The 16,898-nt window shown below is 47.3% G+C and overlaps 1 protein-coding gene across 8 annotated transcripts in view; it reads right to left on the bottom strand.

The window, feature by feature from the left end:
* Window positions 1-16,898, bottom strand: part of ZNF536 (zinc finger protein 536) — a 449,081-nt gene that overhangs the window by 144,247 nt on the left and 287,936 nt on the right. For 5 of the 8 annotated variants that reach the window (XM_086349609.1, XM_086349607.1, XM_086349611.1 and 2 more), the window contains 2 exons: window positions 16,362-16,415; window positions 6,769-8,337 (listed from right to left, as the gene is read on the bottom strand). In XM_086349609.1, coding sequence (XP_086205735.1) covers window positions 6,769-8,337; window positions 16,362-16,415 — 1,623 coding nt within the window. The remainder of the gene's footprint in view (window positions 1-6,768; window positions 8,338-16,361; window positions 16,416-16,898) is intronic. The other 3 variants (XM_086349612.1, XM_086349614.1, XM_086349613.1) reach the window with 1 other exon arrangement.

Below are 16,898 nucleotides of genomic sequence, written 5' to 3'. Positions count from 1 at the left end.
CAACAGGTATCATGCGATCCGAAGAGAACATGGATACGGCAACCAAAACGAAAGCTACCAGACTTCTGCTTCGGAGGCACTGTTGATTCAGACAGTAGCTTTTGGAGCCAAAAATATGCAGCAAAAGGAAAGGAACATAAACAAGGCTAAATGTCACCAGTGTTTGCCGACTTACAGACACCATCCATTTGTTTGTTCTGAAATGACGAGTGGACCATTTGGCAAATACAATGGTATTCACACAACAGTTCTGTCATCCTGCAGTGCAAACGACATCACATCAGTGGCATTCCCATTTAATTTAAACAGAAGGAAAGGGAGGAGGAGTAGAATGCCGAAAGAGTTTGGAGAGGGCTGTCATCCAAAGAGGCCGCACCCGGTGAGGCTCTGGATGGGGCCAGGGGAGAGCCTGTCCAGGGCGCTGGTTTCTGTGGGAGACCCAAGGGGATAGCACCTGTACATTGTCCCACCAGAGACAAAGGGAAAGGCTCTGCAGCCAGCGCAGGGGCAGAGCAGGCAGGATGGGGCGGTGATTTGCATTAACTGAAAGGATCTGCCCCTGGACTTTAGAACAAGCCAACTGGTCCTCCCTACTGAGGTCTAACGTCAGGCCCTGGGCATGCACTATGCCTGGGGGCAGGCTGGACAATGGAAGTCAACAGCCAACCTGGAAATGATAAAATTGGGCAAAGAAAGGGAGTGCAAAAGTTGTGCTTTATCCACAGTGTCTGTAAGCTGATAGTAAGAGTCAGCTCAGGAAGAAGAGAAGAGGAGGATAATTGCTCATTTGGCTTTAAATAAAGCATGGCAGCTCTAGAGACAAGACCCTATGGCAGAGACTCCCTGGGCCTCCTAGGCTCACTGCACTCCCATGTGTTGGCTGAACTTGGGCACCTGTACACTTGGTAGATTTCAATTTGGTGGTTCTCTTTCTGTGCCATTTAACTAATTTTCTTTCTCCATTAGAACCTGTTGGCTTCAGGGCCACACCTTAAAACTTAGAATTATCCACGAGACCAAAAAACGTACCACCTATCATAGGCTATGCACCGGGAGCTTGTGCTTGGGTGCCTTCATACATACATATGCAGTGTTCACAGTGGCACACACGCCAGCCACAGCTCGGTTGGAAACCCCTGACTAACCACAGACATTTGCCATTTCTTAGCCAAAGCCTGAGGTGGTAAGACACTTCCTACTCTGAAGCACCAGCTTTCTATCAGGAGGAGAACTGGGTAGAAACTGGAAGGGTGTGACCACAGTGATGGGATGTCACCACTAAATTGCCAGAACTGCCTTCCAAGCTAACATTCCCACATACCAAGAAATAGCCATCAGTGACTTGGCATGGCAGACATGAGGAAATAAAATGTGTCTCCATAACCTTGATGGAATGTAAGATGTGTACCTGCTCAGTGCTAAAAGGGACAATTGCAACCCAAAGATGTTTGGGCAGTGACATCACCTACTTGTGATAGCCTAATGTGGACATCATCTCTTCTAGAAAATATCAGCTCCATTTATCCAAGCTCTTCTACCTCCATCACCTCTTTTTATCCTTACGCTTCTGTCCATCAAAGAGCTCCTATGTCTTTCTTGTCTGCCTGCTTTGGCTGTGATGGTGGCAGCCCTGGACCCAGCATGAGTCATGGAGAAGGGTGTTCTCCTACAAGTCTTTTACACACAGACAGAGATGTGACCTTCCAGAAAAAGCTACTCCAGGCTATGTAGGTCTACAAGGCCCCTCTCACTCTCAGAAAGTCTCCTGCATCTCTGGCATTAAACGGCAATAGATGGAATGTTGCAGCTGCTGACCCGAGTCCTGCCCACATCATCTCACAGGCCGGTGGGGTTGCAGAGGACGGTTTTCACATATCTTTTCTAGGGATGACCACAGCAATGCAACCTTCTTTATACTCGAGCAGGGGCGGACAAACTAGGACCCCTGGGCCAATTCTAGCCCACTGCCTGTGTCAGTAAATGAAGCTTACTGGAATGCAGGCATGCCCATTTGTTTCCTTATTGCTTGCTGGCTGCTCTGTGCTGCCCAGCAGAGACCACAGAGCCTGCAAGCCTAATGGGTTCACTCGCTAACCTAGGAAAGTAGTTGCCTACCCCTGCTCTACACTGTATAGCTGGTAAAACGGTGAATATTTTCAGACTGCCTACGCTGAGAAATCAACAAGGTTTTTGGAGTACAGAAGTCACATTTCAAAAAGAGTTGAGCTCCTATCATGTCATTAGACATTTTAGAATACATGAGGCACAGAGCTTTTTGAAACCTGTCTTTTTTTTTTTTTTTTTCCAGGAAGGGGGGGTCCTCATTCTCCCATTGCCATGAGAGAATTCTTGGTCTCAGACATAATTTGGGTCAGGGAAGCCAGTTGCCCCCTAATTGGGAATGCTGAATCAATTGCTGTTAAAGACCCTGCCTTCTCACTTGCTTCCTCCCAGGCTCAGTGGGTCACTCGGTCTGGGAGCCACTGTACAAGGACCTCAGGCCTACCACAGACAAGCTGCTAGATTCTCCTCACTCAGCTGGGCTTCCCTGAGGGTTGGTAACTCCAAGAGTAAGGGGGTTGTACCCTGCTCACTCCCTTTCCCTTAATTTGACTTTAGTTCTTCACCATCAACCCTACTTTTGGGCTCACCAAAGAACATAGAGCAAACTCTGCTCAACACATCATGGTTCCCAGTCATCCATCTAGGGTTCAAAAATAAAAGTAGTGGTTGCTCTTCAAATCCACAAACTCTGGAGTGAAGCAAGTTCTGTGGGCCATGCAGCCAGGCCCACAGGTGTTGTGCAGACCCACCTCTGTGTGGTCTGGGGCCCACCAGAGCACTCTCAGATATCCAAGCTACTGGCTGATCCAACAGTTCATCACATTTCTCAAGCTGGACAAAGGAGCTGTCTGCCTTGTCTTTTCAGTGGATATGAATGCTGCCCTGGTCTGCCCTGGCCCCTCTTATTAGATAATCGCATGGATCCTGTCCCATTACAAGACCAAGGTCAAATCCATTCCAACAAAACCAAGGGCACATCCAAGTTCTCCCACGGCATGGGAATGTCCTTGTACATTATGCTCTTCTACAGAATGAAGAAAGGTGGGCCATGCCTGGAGCCTGGAAATGGGGACTTTGATTGGAGCAGGATTTCTTGTAATGGGATCAGGCCCAGAGTGGGACCTGACTCACTCTAGAAGCCAACAACGCATGCCCTTCAGTTTAATCCAAGATGGCTCAGTCACCTTCTTAGGATCATCTGTAACACGTCTCTGATCTTTAGAAATTCACGCTCGAGCTCTCAGTTGGCAAATGCTGCATGCCTCCCCTACCCAGCTGGCTGGGTTGGCCTTTCTCCTGGTTGTCTCTCACCTCTGCATTGCCTAGGAGTGGACAGCATACACAGGCCAAGACCCCAGGCCTATGACATGAAGGAATGTAGGACCAGAGCTCTAAAAGTTAGAAAGCAGGCATGCAGAATTAAGAATCCAGAAGTAGAGCCTACAACGTGAGGATCACCCACAAACTGAGGGTTAAAGGCCCCTTCTCCACTCACCAGCCTGTGTCAGCAGAGCCACTGAGCTCTGGTGCAGAGGGGGCTCTACATGACTTGAACAAGATCTTTTCTGATGCTTCTCCCAACAATTTTACACCCATGAGAATAGATACAGATGGGCATTAGCTCCTCCGACAAGCCTGTTTCTAGGGGCATCAAAGTGGAGATTTGGGTTTACTAACCAGACAAAGGAGAAGGCAATGGCACCCCACTCCAGTACTGTTGCCTGGAAAATCCCATGGATGGAGGAGCCTGGTAGGCTGCAGTCCATGGGGTCGCTAAGAGTTGGACACGACTGAGCGACTTCACTTTGACTTTCCACTTTCATGCGTTGGAGAAGGAAATGGTAACCCACTCCAGTGTTCTTGCCTGGAGAATCCCATGGACGGTGAAGCCTGGTAGGCTGCAGTCCATGGGGTCGCACAGAGTCAGATACGACTGAAGCGACTTAGCAGCAGCAACCAGGCAAAATCAAATGCCAAACTCTCTTGAGATAAGAACTATCAGAATAACTCTTGGTGGTGCAAAGCCCAGCTTCTTGAGGAAACCAGCTATCAAGCTGGTGGGCCTGTTTGAAAACCCATATCTATTCTGAGTGGAGCAGAGAGGAGGGAATAAACATTAAGAATATTTGATTCCTTGTGCCAATATCATATCCACCTTGGCAAAGTCAAGCCAATGGGAGTTTGAGGTTTTCAACTATCATCTGTGCTTTTTGCAATGCTAAGAAGACAGTAGACCAGGCAGGAAGAAAAATGCCCCCAAATGCCCCCTCTGTAGCTCAGTGAGTTTAAGTTTTCCTCCCAGATATCAGTTTTTAGGAAGGATGAATATGCCTGGCCCTCCCATGTCACAACAGCCAGTAAGAAATCAAGAAGAGGATTTTGATTATGGTAGGCCGGCGTGGGAGAGGGGAATGAGAACTGGACAGAGTCGAGACATCCCCCTACCCCATCAAATACAGAGGCCAGGGAGTGGCCTTTCTTGCCTGCTCCCAAACTAAGCAAGAGGATGCAGAAGAAATGAGGGTAAATGAAATGCAGAACTTGTGCTCTCTAAAAATCAGCATTTTTTGGCTGGAGTTTCTTTTGGCATCTTACCATGAGTTCAAGGTGGAGTAGTGGGACCTGGATGCCCCACTGGGAAGCAACCAGGTACCCTGGAGCCTGGCTGGGCTGAGGGTCTTCACTCCCCTTTCAGGACAGGGGCTGCAACTTACATCTCAGGCTGTCACCCAGTGGCTGAAAGGCTGACTAAGCAAAGCTTTTGCTGGTACCCTAGAAATGTCAGGGGAGTGTGGTGAGCTGCTATTTGGGGAGGGGGAGAATGGCCTGAGAGCTTCAGCTCAGAGGAAAGGGCTCCCTGACACCGCTTCCCCTCCACCCTCGCCTGGTGCAAAAGGACACAAGCAGGCATGCTTCCTCAAAGGCAGGCAGCCTTCCTTTGGCGTTGATAGGACGATGGGAAAATTAATAGGGGTAATATGAGCTCATTTCAATAATAATGAGCTTATAAACATGCCAGGTTTTGATCTTTTCTGATGCATGGATTCCTGGCAGGAACTATGGTCCTACGTAGGTATTTGAAAGAACTGAAAATAGACTTAAAAAAAAAAAAAAATCCCCAAACAACAATGAAAAAGAAAGCACTCCAATCACAAACTTAAAACAACAATAAAAAAAAAAAAAAAAAAAAGACAAACATCGCTCCCCTGGAAGAAAAGAAAAAAAAAAAAATTGGACTGACATGAAACCCTTTTCTCCTTCCTTTAAATATTGTTTTTAACAGCTTCAAAAGTAATGAATTGTATGTGACTAAAAATAGATCTGGGGGTGCTGGTTAATGGGGCCTTATGAATCATTCAGCATAAAGAACTGTCAATATTTTTTTGAGCTGTCAGAAATCCATTTAGTGATTTTTGACAATTCAAAAAATATTTCTGACTGCTTGATCCAGTTCTTAGTGAATTAGGGAAGGAGAGAGAAAAAGAAATATATCAATTTAAATTATGAACTGAATCCAGCTTGCTGAATCCCGCTCTGTGCTAAAAGGAATGTCAGGATTCAGAAGTTAAATAGGATCTTTGCTCCCTCCCTCCCTTCCTTTTTCCCTTTCTTGCTTCCTCCCTCTTGTCCTTCTTTCCTTGCTCCCTCCCTCCCTTCCTACTTTCTTTCTGTTTTTGAACAAGTAATGTCACAGAAATGCATTCGTGGGCTACAGATGGGACGATACCATGGTCATTTATCTCTAGTGGGGAAATTTGGGGCTGGAAATAACACACTGAGCTTCAGTTTGGAGAAAGACTTTCAAATAAGAATATCTGGGTGCCAAGAGAATGACTTTGATCCTCCCTGCCCACACCGACATTCATTTGATGCAGTTCTAGGCTTCAAATCTAGCATTACTTTTTAAGATCTGGAATTACTTTGGAGTAAACATATTCTTTAAGGAAGTAAAGAATTGCCAATTTGCTAACAAGATCAGGCAGGCATAAATCCAAGACAGACAGGATCACAACACTGCTAACCAGGGACTTCATAATGTACACTTCTTGTTAGAACAACAGACAGACGGGTGAAGAGACAGACAGACAGAAGGCAATAATAGAAGGCCAAAGTCACAGTAACTGCCATTTGATATGTCTGAAGATGAATCACAAATACCCCACAACCATCTCCCTATTTGGAGAGCGGGTCACTTTATTTCTACATTGTGGTTAGTGTGATATGATTTTAGTATCCTCTAAGTCATTATAAAGAAAAGTTTCAGAAAGCAGATTTGGCTTAGCAAAGCAGTAAGGAATTGTCTTTAGGCATCTTATGCGTAAGTTGAAAAGACTGAAAAGTTTGCAAGTTCCCAGGTCTCTTTTTCTTTTTGTTTTTTAAGTTTTTCCTGTCCCCCTCAAGTTATGGATTAAAAAACAGAGGAGTAGTTCATGCGGTGAGACCCCGCCCCCTTCTCCACGCCTTCAGTACAGGCATTTCCGATCACAATAATGCAAATTGAAACACGAAAGTACGAGGCCCAACACTTTCTAAATGAATTTGACTCTCATGATTGTCTGCATTGCGTATACCGCATAGTTGGGGGTATTTTATGTGTAGTTCAGAATCTGCTCATGGATAAATTTACCCCATTTTAAAAAAATACACAAATCAGCACTGATGTTTTTGGGAAATGAACTAAAGGAAGAGGATTCTAAAACTTACCACACAAGTCTGGCCTCTTGATACATCCAGAATTTGCTGTGCTATTTGCAAGTCCGTTAAAGGCTGCTAAGCCATCAGAGCTATAGGCCCTGAGGACCGACAGCACGTTCATCGGCTTCTCCAGGCCCTGGGGCCCCCGCTCCGGCTTGGGCAGGCCCGCCGTGGGGTCCTGGGCTGGAAGAAGGCCCGGGCTGTGCCACTGCTTCTCCGACGCCTGGGGCAGAGGGGAGACCAGTCCCTGGACAGGCTGTGGGGCGCCCGTGGGCAGCAGGCCATCCCCGCTGTCGCCGCCCCCGTCCTTGCTCAGGGCAGGCGGCTTGCTCACCACCTCCGGCTCTGTGTCAATATCCTCTTCCTCGTTGTTTTCTCCCTTGGAGGAGTCCATGTCCTCCGAGGAGGCGATGTCCGAGAGGTCATCAGTAGTGTTCTTATTTGTGGTTTCGGGGATCAGGATCGGGGCGTCATCTTCGGAGTGGGCCTTCCCGTCGGGCTCCCTGTTGGGGCAGGAGCTGGCGGCCCCCGAGCCCAGCAGGCCTGGGTAAACACTGAACTGCTTGTAGAAGTCTGATGGGAAGCTACAGAACGAGGGGTCCACGTGGCTGGGCCATGGGCCGCCCTTCTGCTCCCCCAGGGTCTCTTTGACCTGTCCTTGGGCCATCTTCTCGGAAGCCGAGTCTAGAGGTCCCATCATGGTGGAAAGCGCCATCTCTTTGTTTGATTGTACCGAGGGCAGCAAGGCCGCTTTACTGGCCTCCCGGGCTTGGTCTTTGCAATTGACTGTCACCCCGATAGTGTTATCTTTGCGTTTCGCTTTGCCCAGGTGGTTGGCCTGGAGATGAAGGGCCATCAGCTCCATAGAGGACGTTGTGAAAGCACAAAACAAGCAGCCGTGCCACGCAATGCTGTCTTGCACAGTCACCGAGGAGCCCGGGAGGGAGGCAGCGTCCGGCCGCACGGACAAGTCCAGGGGCTCGTACTGAGACTTCTCAGACTTCCTGGGGGCCACCTTGCCGCCCACCTTCTCCTCACCACCGTCCGCCCCATGGACCTTCATGGAAGGAGGGTCAGAGAGGGCTTTGTCCTTCAAGTCCTTCTCCTTCTTCAGGGAGCTTAGGACAAAGCTGTCCATGAACGCCTGCAAGGACCCTTGGAAATTCACACCGTTGTTCACGATACTTTGATAAGCTCTCCCGATTTCGGAGAAGTGGGTGCTTTTGGAAGGAAGGTCAGTGCCTTTCAGGGTGTCTGAAGGAGCCTCAGAAGACATGCCACTGGCCTGTCCTGTGTGATCTCCGGATGAGAGCACTCCTGACGTCCACTGCTGAGACGCAGGGCCACCTCTGAAGTCGATTCCGGGGAGACCCTTGAAGGCGCCCCGCAGGATGTCTGGCCTGATAAACAGAGCGGCTTTGTTGGACAGCTCGTCCCTGTGGTCTTGGCTCGGGGGCTGCCCAGACAGTGGCCCAGCTCCGTTCTGCCGCTCCCGGTGGTGCCGTTCGAGGTGGTATTTTAAGGAAGCTGACTGGGTACCGGCATAATCACAGTGGGGACATTTGTAGGGTTTCTCACCTGCAAGATTTTGGTATAAGGAGAAAAAAAAAAAAAGTGTTAATTTCATTTTGGTGTGCTGAACAAGGCTAGAAGGATCAACATTTGTTCTTGGAAACAAAGCAGCTCAAACTAATAATTAGTTAGAGAACAACTGTTTTTTAATAGAAGAATAATTCGTACTCTTAAGCTTTTTTAATGATTTTGTACCATTTGGGACTATTCAGGAATGACATACTATCTACACACAATTAGCTATCTTTTTCTTTATCTAACATGTGAAAACGGCTGTAGATTTAAAAGCTATGATTATGAAAATTAAGCATAATAATTTCAACCACAGTGATCATTAAAAGTAGAAGTTTAAAAAGACAAAGTATGTAACAAATGGGTGGTTGCAATATTTTGTGTATACAATAGCTCTAAAATTTGTTTAAATTATACACATGGAAACCATTTTTAAACCTAAAAATTTTATGGCACTGTTACGCAAGACTGAAATGAATGATTTAAGTCTTGCTCTGCAGTAAATCATGGATATAATTAGCAAATGGCATACTGCACAAGTAATTTATCATTATTTGGAGGGCACCATTCCAGACGGGCTCAGATATCTGCAGACCTACTTCATTGTTTCTAAATAAAGAACTATAAATACCGATTCTATAAAATATTAATACCATTACAGTGCATTATGATTGCAGCATGTAAAGACATATAGTTAAGATAAAAAGCAGTCAATAAAACTTAAAAGAAAATGAGTAATAAAAAGGCACAAAATATATTTAGTTTCTGTATTTGAAATTAACATTATCTACTGGTCTTTGTAGTGCCTTAAATTTGTACTAATGGCAAACCTAATGCTCCGGTAGTAAAATGTGTAATTTACCTATAATAAGCGCTTTCTAGAGAATAAAAATAGCTTTAAAGACGGTTTTAAAACATATAAGATCATTTTCATGAATTAAATATTTATTTAAATCCAACACACAACTTCTATTGTTCTTTCTACTATGGAAAAAAATACCATGACATACGACCGAGACCTGCTTGCATTGTAGGAGAGGAAAAGAGAGGAGGGCAAACAAATGTGAATTTAAATATATTCTAAGAATTGGTACACAGTCCAGGGTCTTCTCTGGACCTTGGAATCGAAAAGCTCTCTGGAAGGAATGGGACTGTTCGAGTTCCTTGTTTACAACAGCACTCTGTCAATAATCACAATTATTTCTCCAAGGAAACTCAGGCATTCCCCACCACTTCCTCTGTTCTGTTGTAAAACAGTGATCTAAAGCAACAGCAAGTCAAGGGTGAATGGTGTATTCTGGAGACGTTTGACCATGTCTAGTCTCAGATGATGCCGGATTCGCAGTCTCCAGGCACAGGGTATTTGGGGGTAATATACTTATTAGGGGCGGGGGAGGATGCATGGATTTTGTAAATAAGAGGACCACCAGCCCGAGTTCTGACAGAGGACTCCATGTCACCTCCAGACTGTGTGCTCTAGCCTTGGAGAAGCTGTACCTGCCTCATCAAACGGTGGCTGTGTACTTCTCTTTCCCACCTACGTGCAGCTGAAGGTTCCCCGGGACACATCAGAGAGGACCCAGCTGGGACTCTCTTTCTCAAGACCAGTGACATGGATCTACAGGAAGACTCAGTCCCCTTTGATGCAGAGGTACAAATGGCTTAAGGCACCACTTCCCAGTTCTTCAAGTCAATGCCCATGATAGGCTCCAATTCCCTTCAGCCACTGCTGTGTGACATTTCACTGGAGACTAGGGAACTCTCTGCGGGATGGGCGTTGTGGATGGGGTACTTCTAGGCTGACACAGAAGTCCAGTGCCAGCTGCAGCAGAGGCAGCCCCTGAAGCTGAGGGGCAGGGGTGGGGGAGGGGACTGTGGGGCTTGTGGCAGGAAAGCCTGATAAAGAACTCGTATCCTGGTCCACGGGTTGGTGTAAGGCCTGGGGGATGGCCCGGCAGTGAGAGCTGGCAAAGGTGCCTGCAGGTACTGGATGAGACTCAGGATGCATTTCAAAAATGCACCTGGAAACGATTAAGCGCATCTGGCAAAGGGTGTGCAGAGCATGCATGGGCATCCATCAGCAGGAGCTGCAGAGGGAGAAAGCAGGGCTTCCCTGCACGCCTGGTGGGGTGGGGCTGCCTTTCCTGGCCAACTGCAAGGATGCTTGGGGGATGTGTGTCGATTTCCAAGGGACACACACTTCAAACACTCACTGGAGCAGCGGTTCTCAGACTGTACTGAGAATTAGAACCCCCAAGGGAGTTTAAAACACCCGTCCCGGGACCCAAGGCACAGCAGTTCTGTTTCCCTGGATTCAGGGGAGGGGGGCAGAAGTGGGTGGTTCCGTAGGTGTCCCTGATGATTCTGATGCCAGCAGTGTAAATGTTACATTTTGAAAAATCAGAGTAGAACTGCTTGAGGAGCTTTAGAAAGTGCTGATAACTGGTTCCACCTTTACTTCCAGAAGTTCCTGGGGCAGATTGGCCTTTGGGGTTGGCCTGAAGTGGGCAAAGGCCCCCTCACGTGACCCTCTATGGAGCCTGGGTGGAGAACCCCTACAAGGAGCCTCCCTGGGAACTGCCCTTCTAGGTGGATGCTGTGGGACCAAGTGGCAGAGGAGCGAATCTGACCCTCTGGACCCTAGGAGGCGTTTGGAGAGTCTGGGACAGACACAGGATTCTCATCTTGGGACCTTGGCTTCCTTGACCTGTAATGTTGCAAGTTGGAGCACGTGTTCTCTGTGGCATCATGTCAATTCTAAAGGTCGTGTCCAGAGCCAAACCAAGTTTCCTGAATGATGCCAGAGACAAAAATGTCCATACATGTATGCAACTGCACACCCAGAAACACACAGATTCATTCACACAGTCTCTGATGGAATGAGCAAGTCCCTACCCACCAAGTACTGTACTTGGTGCTGGAGACTAAGTGAAGAACCAAAAAGATAAGAGCCCTGCTCTCACAGGGGAGGAGAGGAGACACAGCAGAGCGATTAGAGTGGGAGGCACACCACACACAGTACACACACACACCACATTCACACACAGACACTGTACACACGCCACACATCACACACACACCACACATCACACACACACCACACACAACCCACACATTACACACCCCCACACACACAGCACACACAACACATTACACACCCCACACACCCCACACATTACACACCACACACACACACACACCACACATCACACACACACACACACCACACACAACCCACACAACACATTACACACCACACACACACACACCACACATACCATACATCATGTCACACATACATACCACACACAACCCACACATCACATTACAAACACCACACACACAGACATTGTACAGATATCACACATCACACACACATACCACACACAACCCACACAACATATTACACACCACACACACACACCCCACAGACACTGTACACATACCACACACCACACATACACACACACCACACATCACACATACATACCACACAGCACACACACATACAGATACCACACATCACATCACACATACATACCACACACAACCCACACATCACATTACAAACACCACACACACACACAACTCAGCACACACATACACACACACACAGATACCATATACACCCCACATATCACATTACACACACCACACCACACACACACCACACATCACATCACACGTACATACTGCACAGCACACACACATACAGATACCACACAATCTCCAACACACACATATCACACACACACACCACACACAACCCACACAACATATTACACACCACACACACACACACCACACATACCACACATCACATCACACATACATACCACATAGCACACACACATATAGATACCACACAATCCCCCACACACACATCACACACACACACACCACACACAACCCACGCATCACATTACAAATACCACACACACATAGCACACATCACACCACACATACCACACACACAACTCAGCACACACACACACAGATACCATATACACCCCACACATCACATCACACACACCACATTACATACACCACACTACACACACCACACATCACACAGACACCACACACATAGCACACAACCACACACACAGAGACACTACATATATACCACATACACACATTCACACACACACAGACACCATGCACATACCACACACACTCCACACACACATATACACAGAGACAGCATACACACACCACACAACTACACACACACAGACACCACACATATACCGCACATCACATCACACACCACACACACACATACAGATGCCACACAAACCCCCTACACACACACCACACAACTACACACACAGATACTATATATGTATCATACACATGCAACACACACATTCACACACACAGATACCACACACACACCGCACACACACACACATACACAAAGACATCACATACATACCACAAATCACACACACACACACGTCACACAATGTAGGAGAGGATCTCTTCACTTCACCCACTGCTCTTTTTCCAAGTAGGCTTCGACCTCCACTGTTTCAGGGGAGAAAGACCACAGTTGAGACACAAGGATAGTTCGTTCCTAGTACTTGAGTCTCCAAGGGTCCAGTTCAGTTCAGTTCTGTCGCTCAGTCATGTCCAACTCTTTGTGACCCCATGAATCGCAGCATGCCAGGCCTTCCTGTCCACCACCAACTCCCGGAGTTCACTCAAACTCACGTCCATCGAGTCAGTGATGCCATCCAGCCATCTCATCCTCTGTCGTCCCCTTCTCCTCCTGCCCCTAATCCCTCCCAGCATCAGAGTCTTTTCCAATGAGTCAACTCTTCGCATGAGGTGGCCAAAGTACTGGAGTTTCAGCTTTAGCATCACTCCTTCCAAAGAACACCCAGGACTGACCAGGCCCTGGTAAATTCAGGGCCACTTAATAGAGTCCTCAAGGGCTATTTCGACTGCAGAGGTTCTAGAAAGCCCTCGTGCACTTCCCCTGAGCACATCCTGCAAGAGCCCTCAGCGGTGGGCTTCTCCGTGTGGCTTCACCTCCAAGTTCCTGAGGGGCTTTGTTTAGGTGAATGCCCCCCCCCACTCAGTCCCCCAGATAAATGCTCCAGAGTGAGTTCCATGGGACAAACCCACAAACTAGATATCTTGCTTCAAAAATGAACACAAACCCAGTTTTACTTTCTTTATAATCCCTAATGTGTAATAACCACTATTGCCCTCTGCCTTGAAGCCTTTCCTTGGCTCTCCTGGGCTTCATCATCACAAAGGGGACAAGGAAATGCTTCTGAGACCACTGCCAGCCCCGGCTGGGTGCGTTTCTGGCCAGCAGACCGGGGGGGGGGGGGGGGGGGGGGTGAGCATATCCCCTGGGGAATCCTGGTCGCGCCAGGGATTTGTTTCTACTGCAAACATCCCAGCTGTTGCCCAGCCTCCCTGAGGGCACATTTCGGTATGCTCGGGAGGCAAACGTCTCACAACAGTGGCCTGGACTGTGTGGGAGAAACCATCAGCACATTCAGCGCTCTGAGGTGCAGTCAAGGTCCACTCTGCAGCTTGCTTGACAGAAAAATGCCGAGTCCCATGCCGGGAGCCACTCCTTAGTCAGCGTCACCCCGTCTGGCCTGCACTAGGCTGGCTTTGACAAAGCCCCAGGCTTCTGCCAAGGGGCGGGTCAGTGGGCCACCCAGCCCTCTTCTACGGGCCGGGCTCTGTGCGAGGCTTGGAAAGGCGTTCTGTGCAGCCCTGTGGCCCAGGCAACCTCAGACCCTGCCAGCAGCTCTGTCCACTTGAATGATTGTCCACTTAGGCCCATAATGAGTCCAAATCTACTTGGGGGATCAGACAACTCGCCCTAGGCCTCCAGGGCAACATGAGCCCTCTGGTCACCTCCATGATGTTTGGATTCAATATCTTTGCATCTGCTTGTTGAAGGAGCCACACACAGATGCTTTCAGAACCCAAAAGATGATATGTGAAAAAGCGAGGTGGGGGCCACCCCTCTCTCCTGGAGGGGAGCTGTCACCCAATGCCATCAGCAGCGAATACTAGGACCTCTGACTGTCTAAGGAATGTCTCACCTCCAGATTTCTACATGCAATATCCCAGTTATTAAATAATGGCATGCACTTAAACACTTTTTCAAGCCAAGGACCCTACTCTGCAGACTGCATCTGGTCTATGAAACTTGTGTCTGGGAAAAGCACGATGAGTGTTGAGCCCTTCACCCACTGAGGAAAGCAGGATAGACAGAGGGGGTGCCTTTCTGTGGGGAAACTTCTCACAATATGTTAAAGGAATAGGATGTGGTCCCAAACAATGCATTGCCAGAAAAGAAAGTTTTGCTAGAAAAGGCATAATAAATTTAAAAATCACCAGTTCATCATTTCATGGACTAGTGAAATTATTGGAACCATCTTACATTAAACCAGCTACCCACTGACACATGGCATAAGATGTATATTCAATTTTGGAATATCATTGATAACATCTCCAAGTCGTTGTATCATAAATTTTAAGAAATATACGACCAGTGGTTTAATTAGTTCACTGTACCTATTTTTACATGGTCATGTCTTTCATCATTCTGAGCCTCACTTTGCACTTGATATTCGAGGAAACTTCACTGTTCTGGGGAGTTATTCTGGAACTGTTCAGAGCAAGTTCCCTATAGCACTTTTCCAAAGATGACAGGGGGATTCATTTTATTCTCTTTGGAAATCCCTTTATCAAGCTTTTAAGAAGGGCTTCGTGTTTCTAACTTTTGTGTGTGTGTGTTAAACCCCAAAAGTGTCTTTGCTTTTAAGTTGGGTAACCGAATATTTTTCCGTATTTGCATCCTCTATTTGATATTTATTTAGTCTTTCTACATATCTTTACTTAGTTAATACCAGGAGAGATAAATATGGTGGTGCCTTTGCAGCGAAGCTTCAGTACATTAATATAAATTGTACACTAATTCCCCCAAAGCATATATATGTTGTAAACCTGAAGACTTTTCACACAGCTGCTTATTGCTAAACAGTGCCTTGTCCAGAAGGGGACAATCTGTGTCTCTAATTGCTGTCACTGAAGCCGAGATTCATTATGTGACTTTCCCATTAAAATGTGAGCATTAATTTGTATAATGAAATATCACCCACTGCAGTGTTCATTAGCCATGCCCTACTGTATACGGCACATTGTTAGCTACCTAGAAACTGTAGTTAATTTCACTAATGGATATTTCCCTACTTAGTGTTTGGTAGGAAATTTATACTGTAACATTACCTCTTAAACTTTTAAGGAAATTTAAATTCAATCAATTATTTTCAACAAAAGTTTGGGATGTCATTAAGGCAAGAAAAGCAAGGATGGGGGACTGTGGAGGAAGAAAATGGGCTTTTAGTTCATCTTAGAGAAACGATGGAATCTTAATTCAAAACAAAAAGAAAAAACGGAATCATGTCCTTTTGGGCAAGCGGGTCTTTTGTTTTTTCATCATTACGCAGGTGGCTGTCCCCCTCGAAGAACAACAAGTCACACTCTCCTTTTAGAAAAGGAAATGGGAAGCAGGCCCATTTTAACCAATCCTTTTTCTTGAACATTTATTCAAAGTGCTTTTATAAATGTTAAAACAGCCTGGTTACCTGGCCTAGACCAGGAAATACAGACGCATCAAAGGTAAGCGCTGTGTGTGCACATCAGGTGTAAGGCGCCTGGCTTAGGTGGCTGAACTTTCATCCCACCCACATCTGCATACCAGTCGGTGCTTAGTTGAAAGGCAATTTCCAGAAAGGCAGTGGGAGTTTATCTTCTCCATGAGGTCAGCATCTACTCCACCCCACCTTCCACGCTGGGACCAGGGCGCCTCCACCAGCCCCTGTGGCCATGCCTCACCACCTCCCTAAGCTCCTCGTGCGAAGGGTAAACGGAGGCAAGCCGGGTCAAGGGGGCCTCAGGCCAGGCTGAGTTAGGGGAGGGGAGGAGCCAGGGTGCATAGTACTTCCCTTTTAAATCGCCGAAAGGCTGCGTCAACACACCTTGTGGGTACAAGTCACCTCCTTTCCTCCCGCTGGTTATGGTGTGGACACACGCTGTCAAAGAAATGTTGCATTAATTCCCTAAAACAAGCCAAAAGTTCACCCAGAACAGTAAAAATAGCAGTACAGCACAGTGGTTAAAAGAATGGGATTCTAAACGAGGCAGGTCTGAATTACGGTCTGTAGTCGATGCTGGGCAACTCCGAGTGGGTAACCTCACGTCTCTGAGGCTCAGCTCCCTCCCTTGCAAGGGGGATGAGGAGGGGAGGAGACGTCGGGGTGGGATGGGAGGGGTGGAACCTGGTCTCCAAGGTGCTGTGAGGATTAAGGGGTGAATAACAATAATCCATGAGCAGTGAGCCCCACTTAGCACAGTGTCTGCTCATAGGAGTGCACAGAAAGTGATGAGGACAGTGACTACCCCTGTCGTCGTTGGATTACCCTCGTTGGCTGAATTTTTCTGCGGCAGTCGGTTGCTGTCATGCTGTGTAGACAGCCTCAGTCATGAAGCAAGAAAACCCCCAGGGTCTGCCTCTC

Source organism: Bos grunniens, chromosome 18, assembly GCF_055505025.1.
Source record: "Bos grunniens cultivar Pamir isolate PY7600 chromosome 18, Bosgru_T2T1.0, whole genome shotgun sequence".
NCBI lineage: Eukaryota > Metazoa > Chordata > Mammalia > Artiodactyla > Bovidae > Bos > Bos grunniens.
The sequence above is the reverse complement of the archived record's forward strand: the minus strand, read 5'-3'. Positions and strand labels throughout refer to the sequence as shown.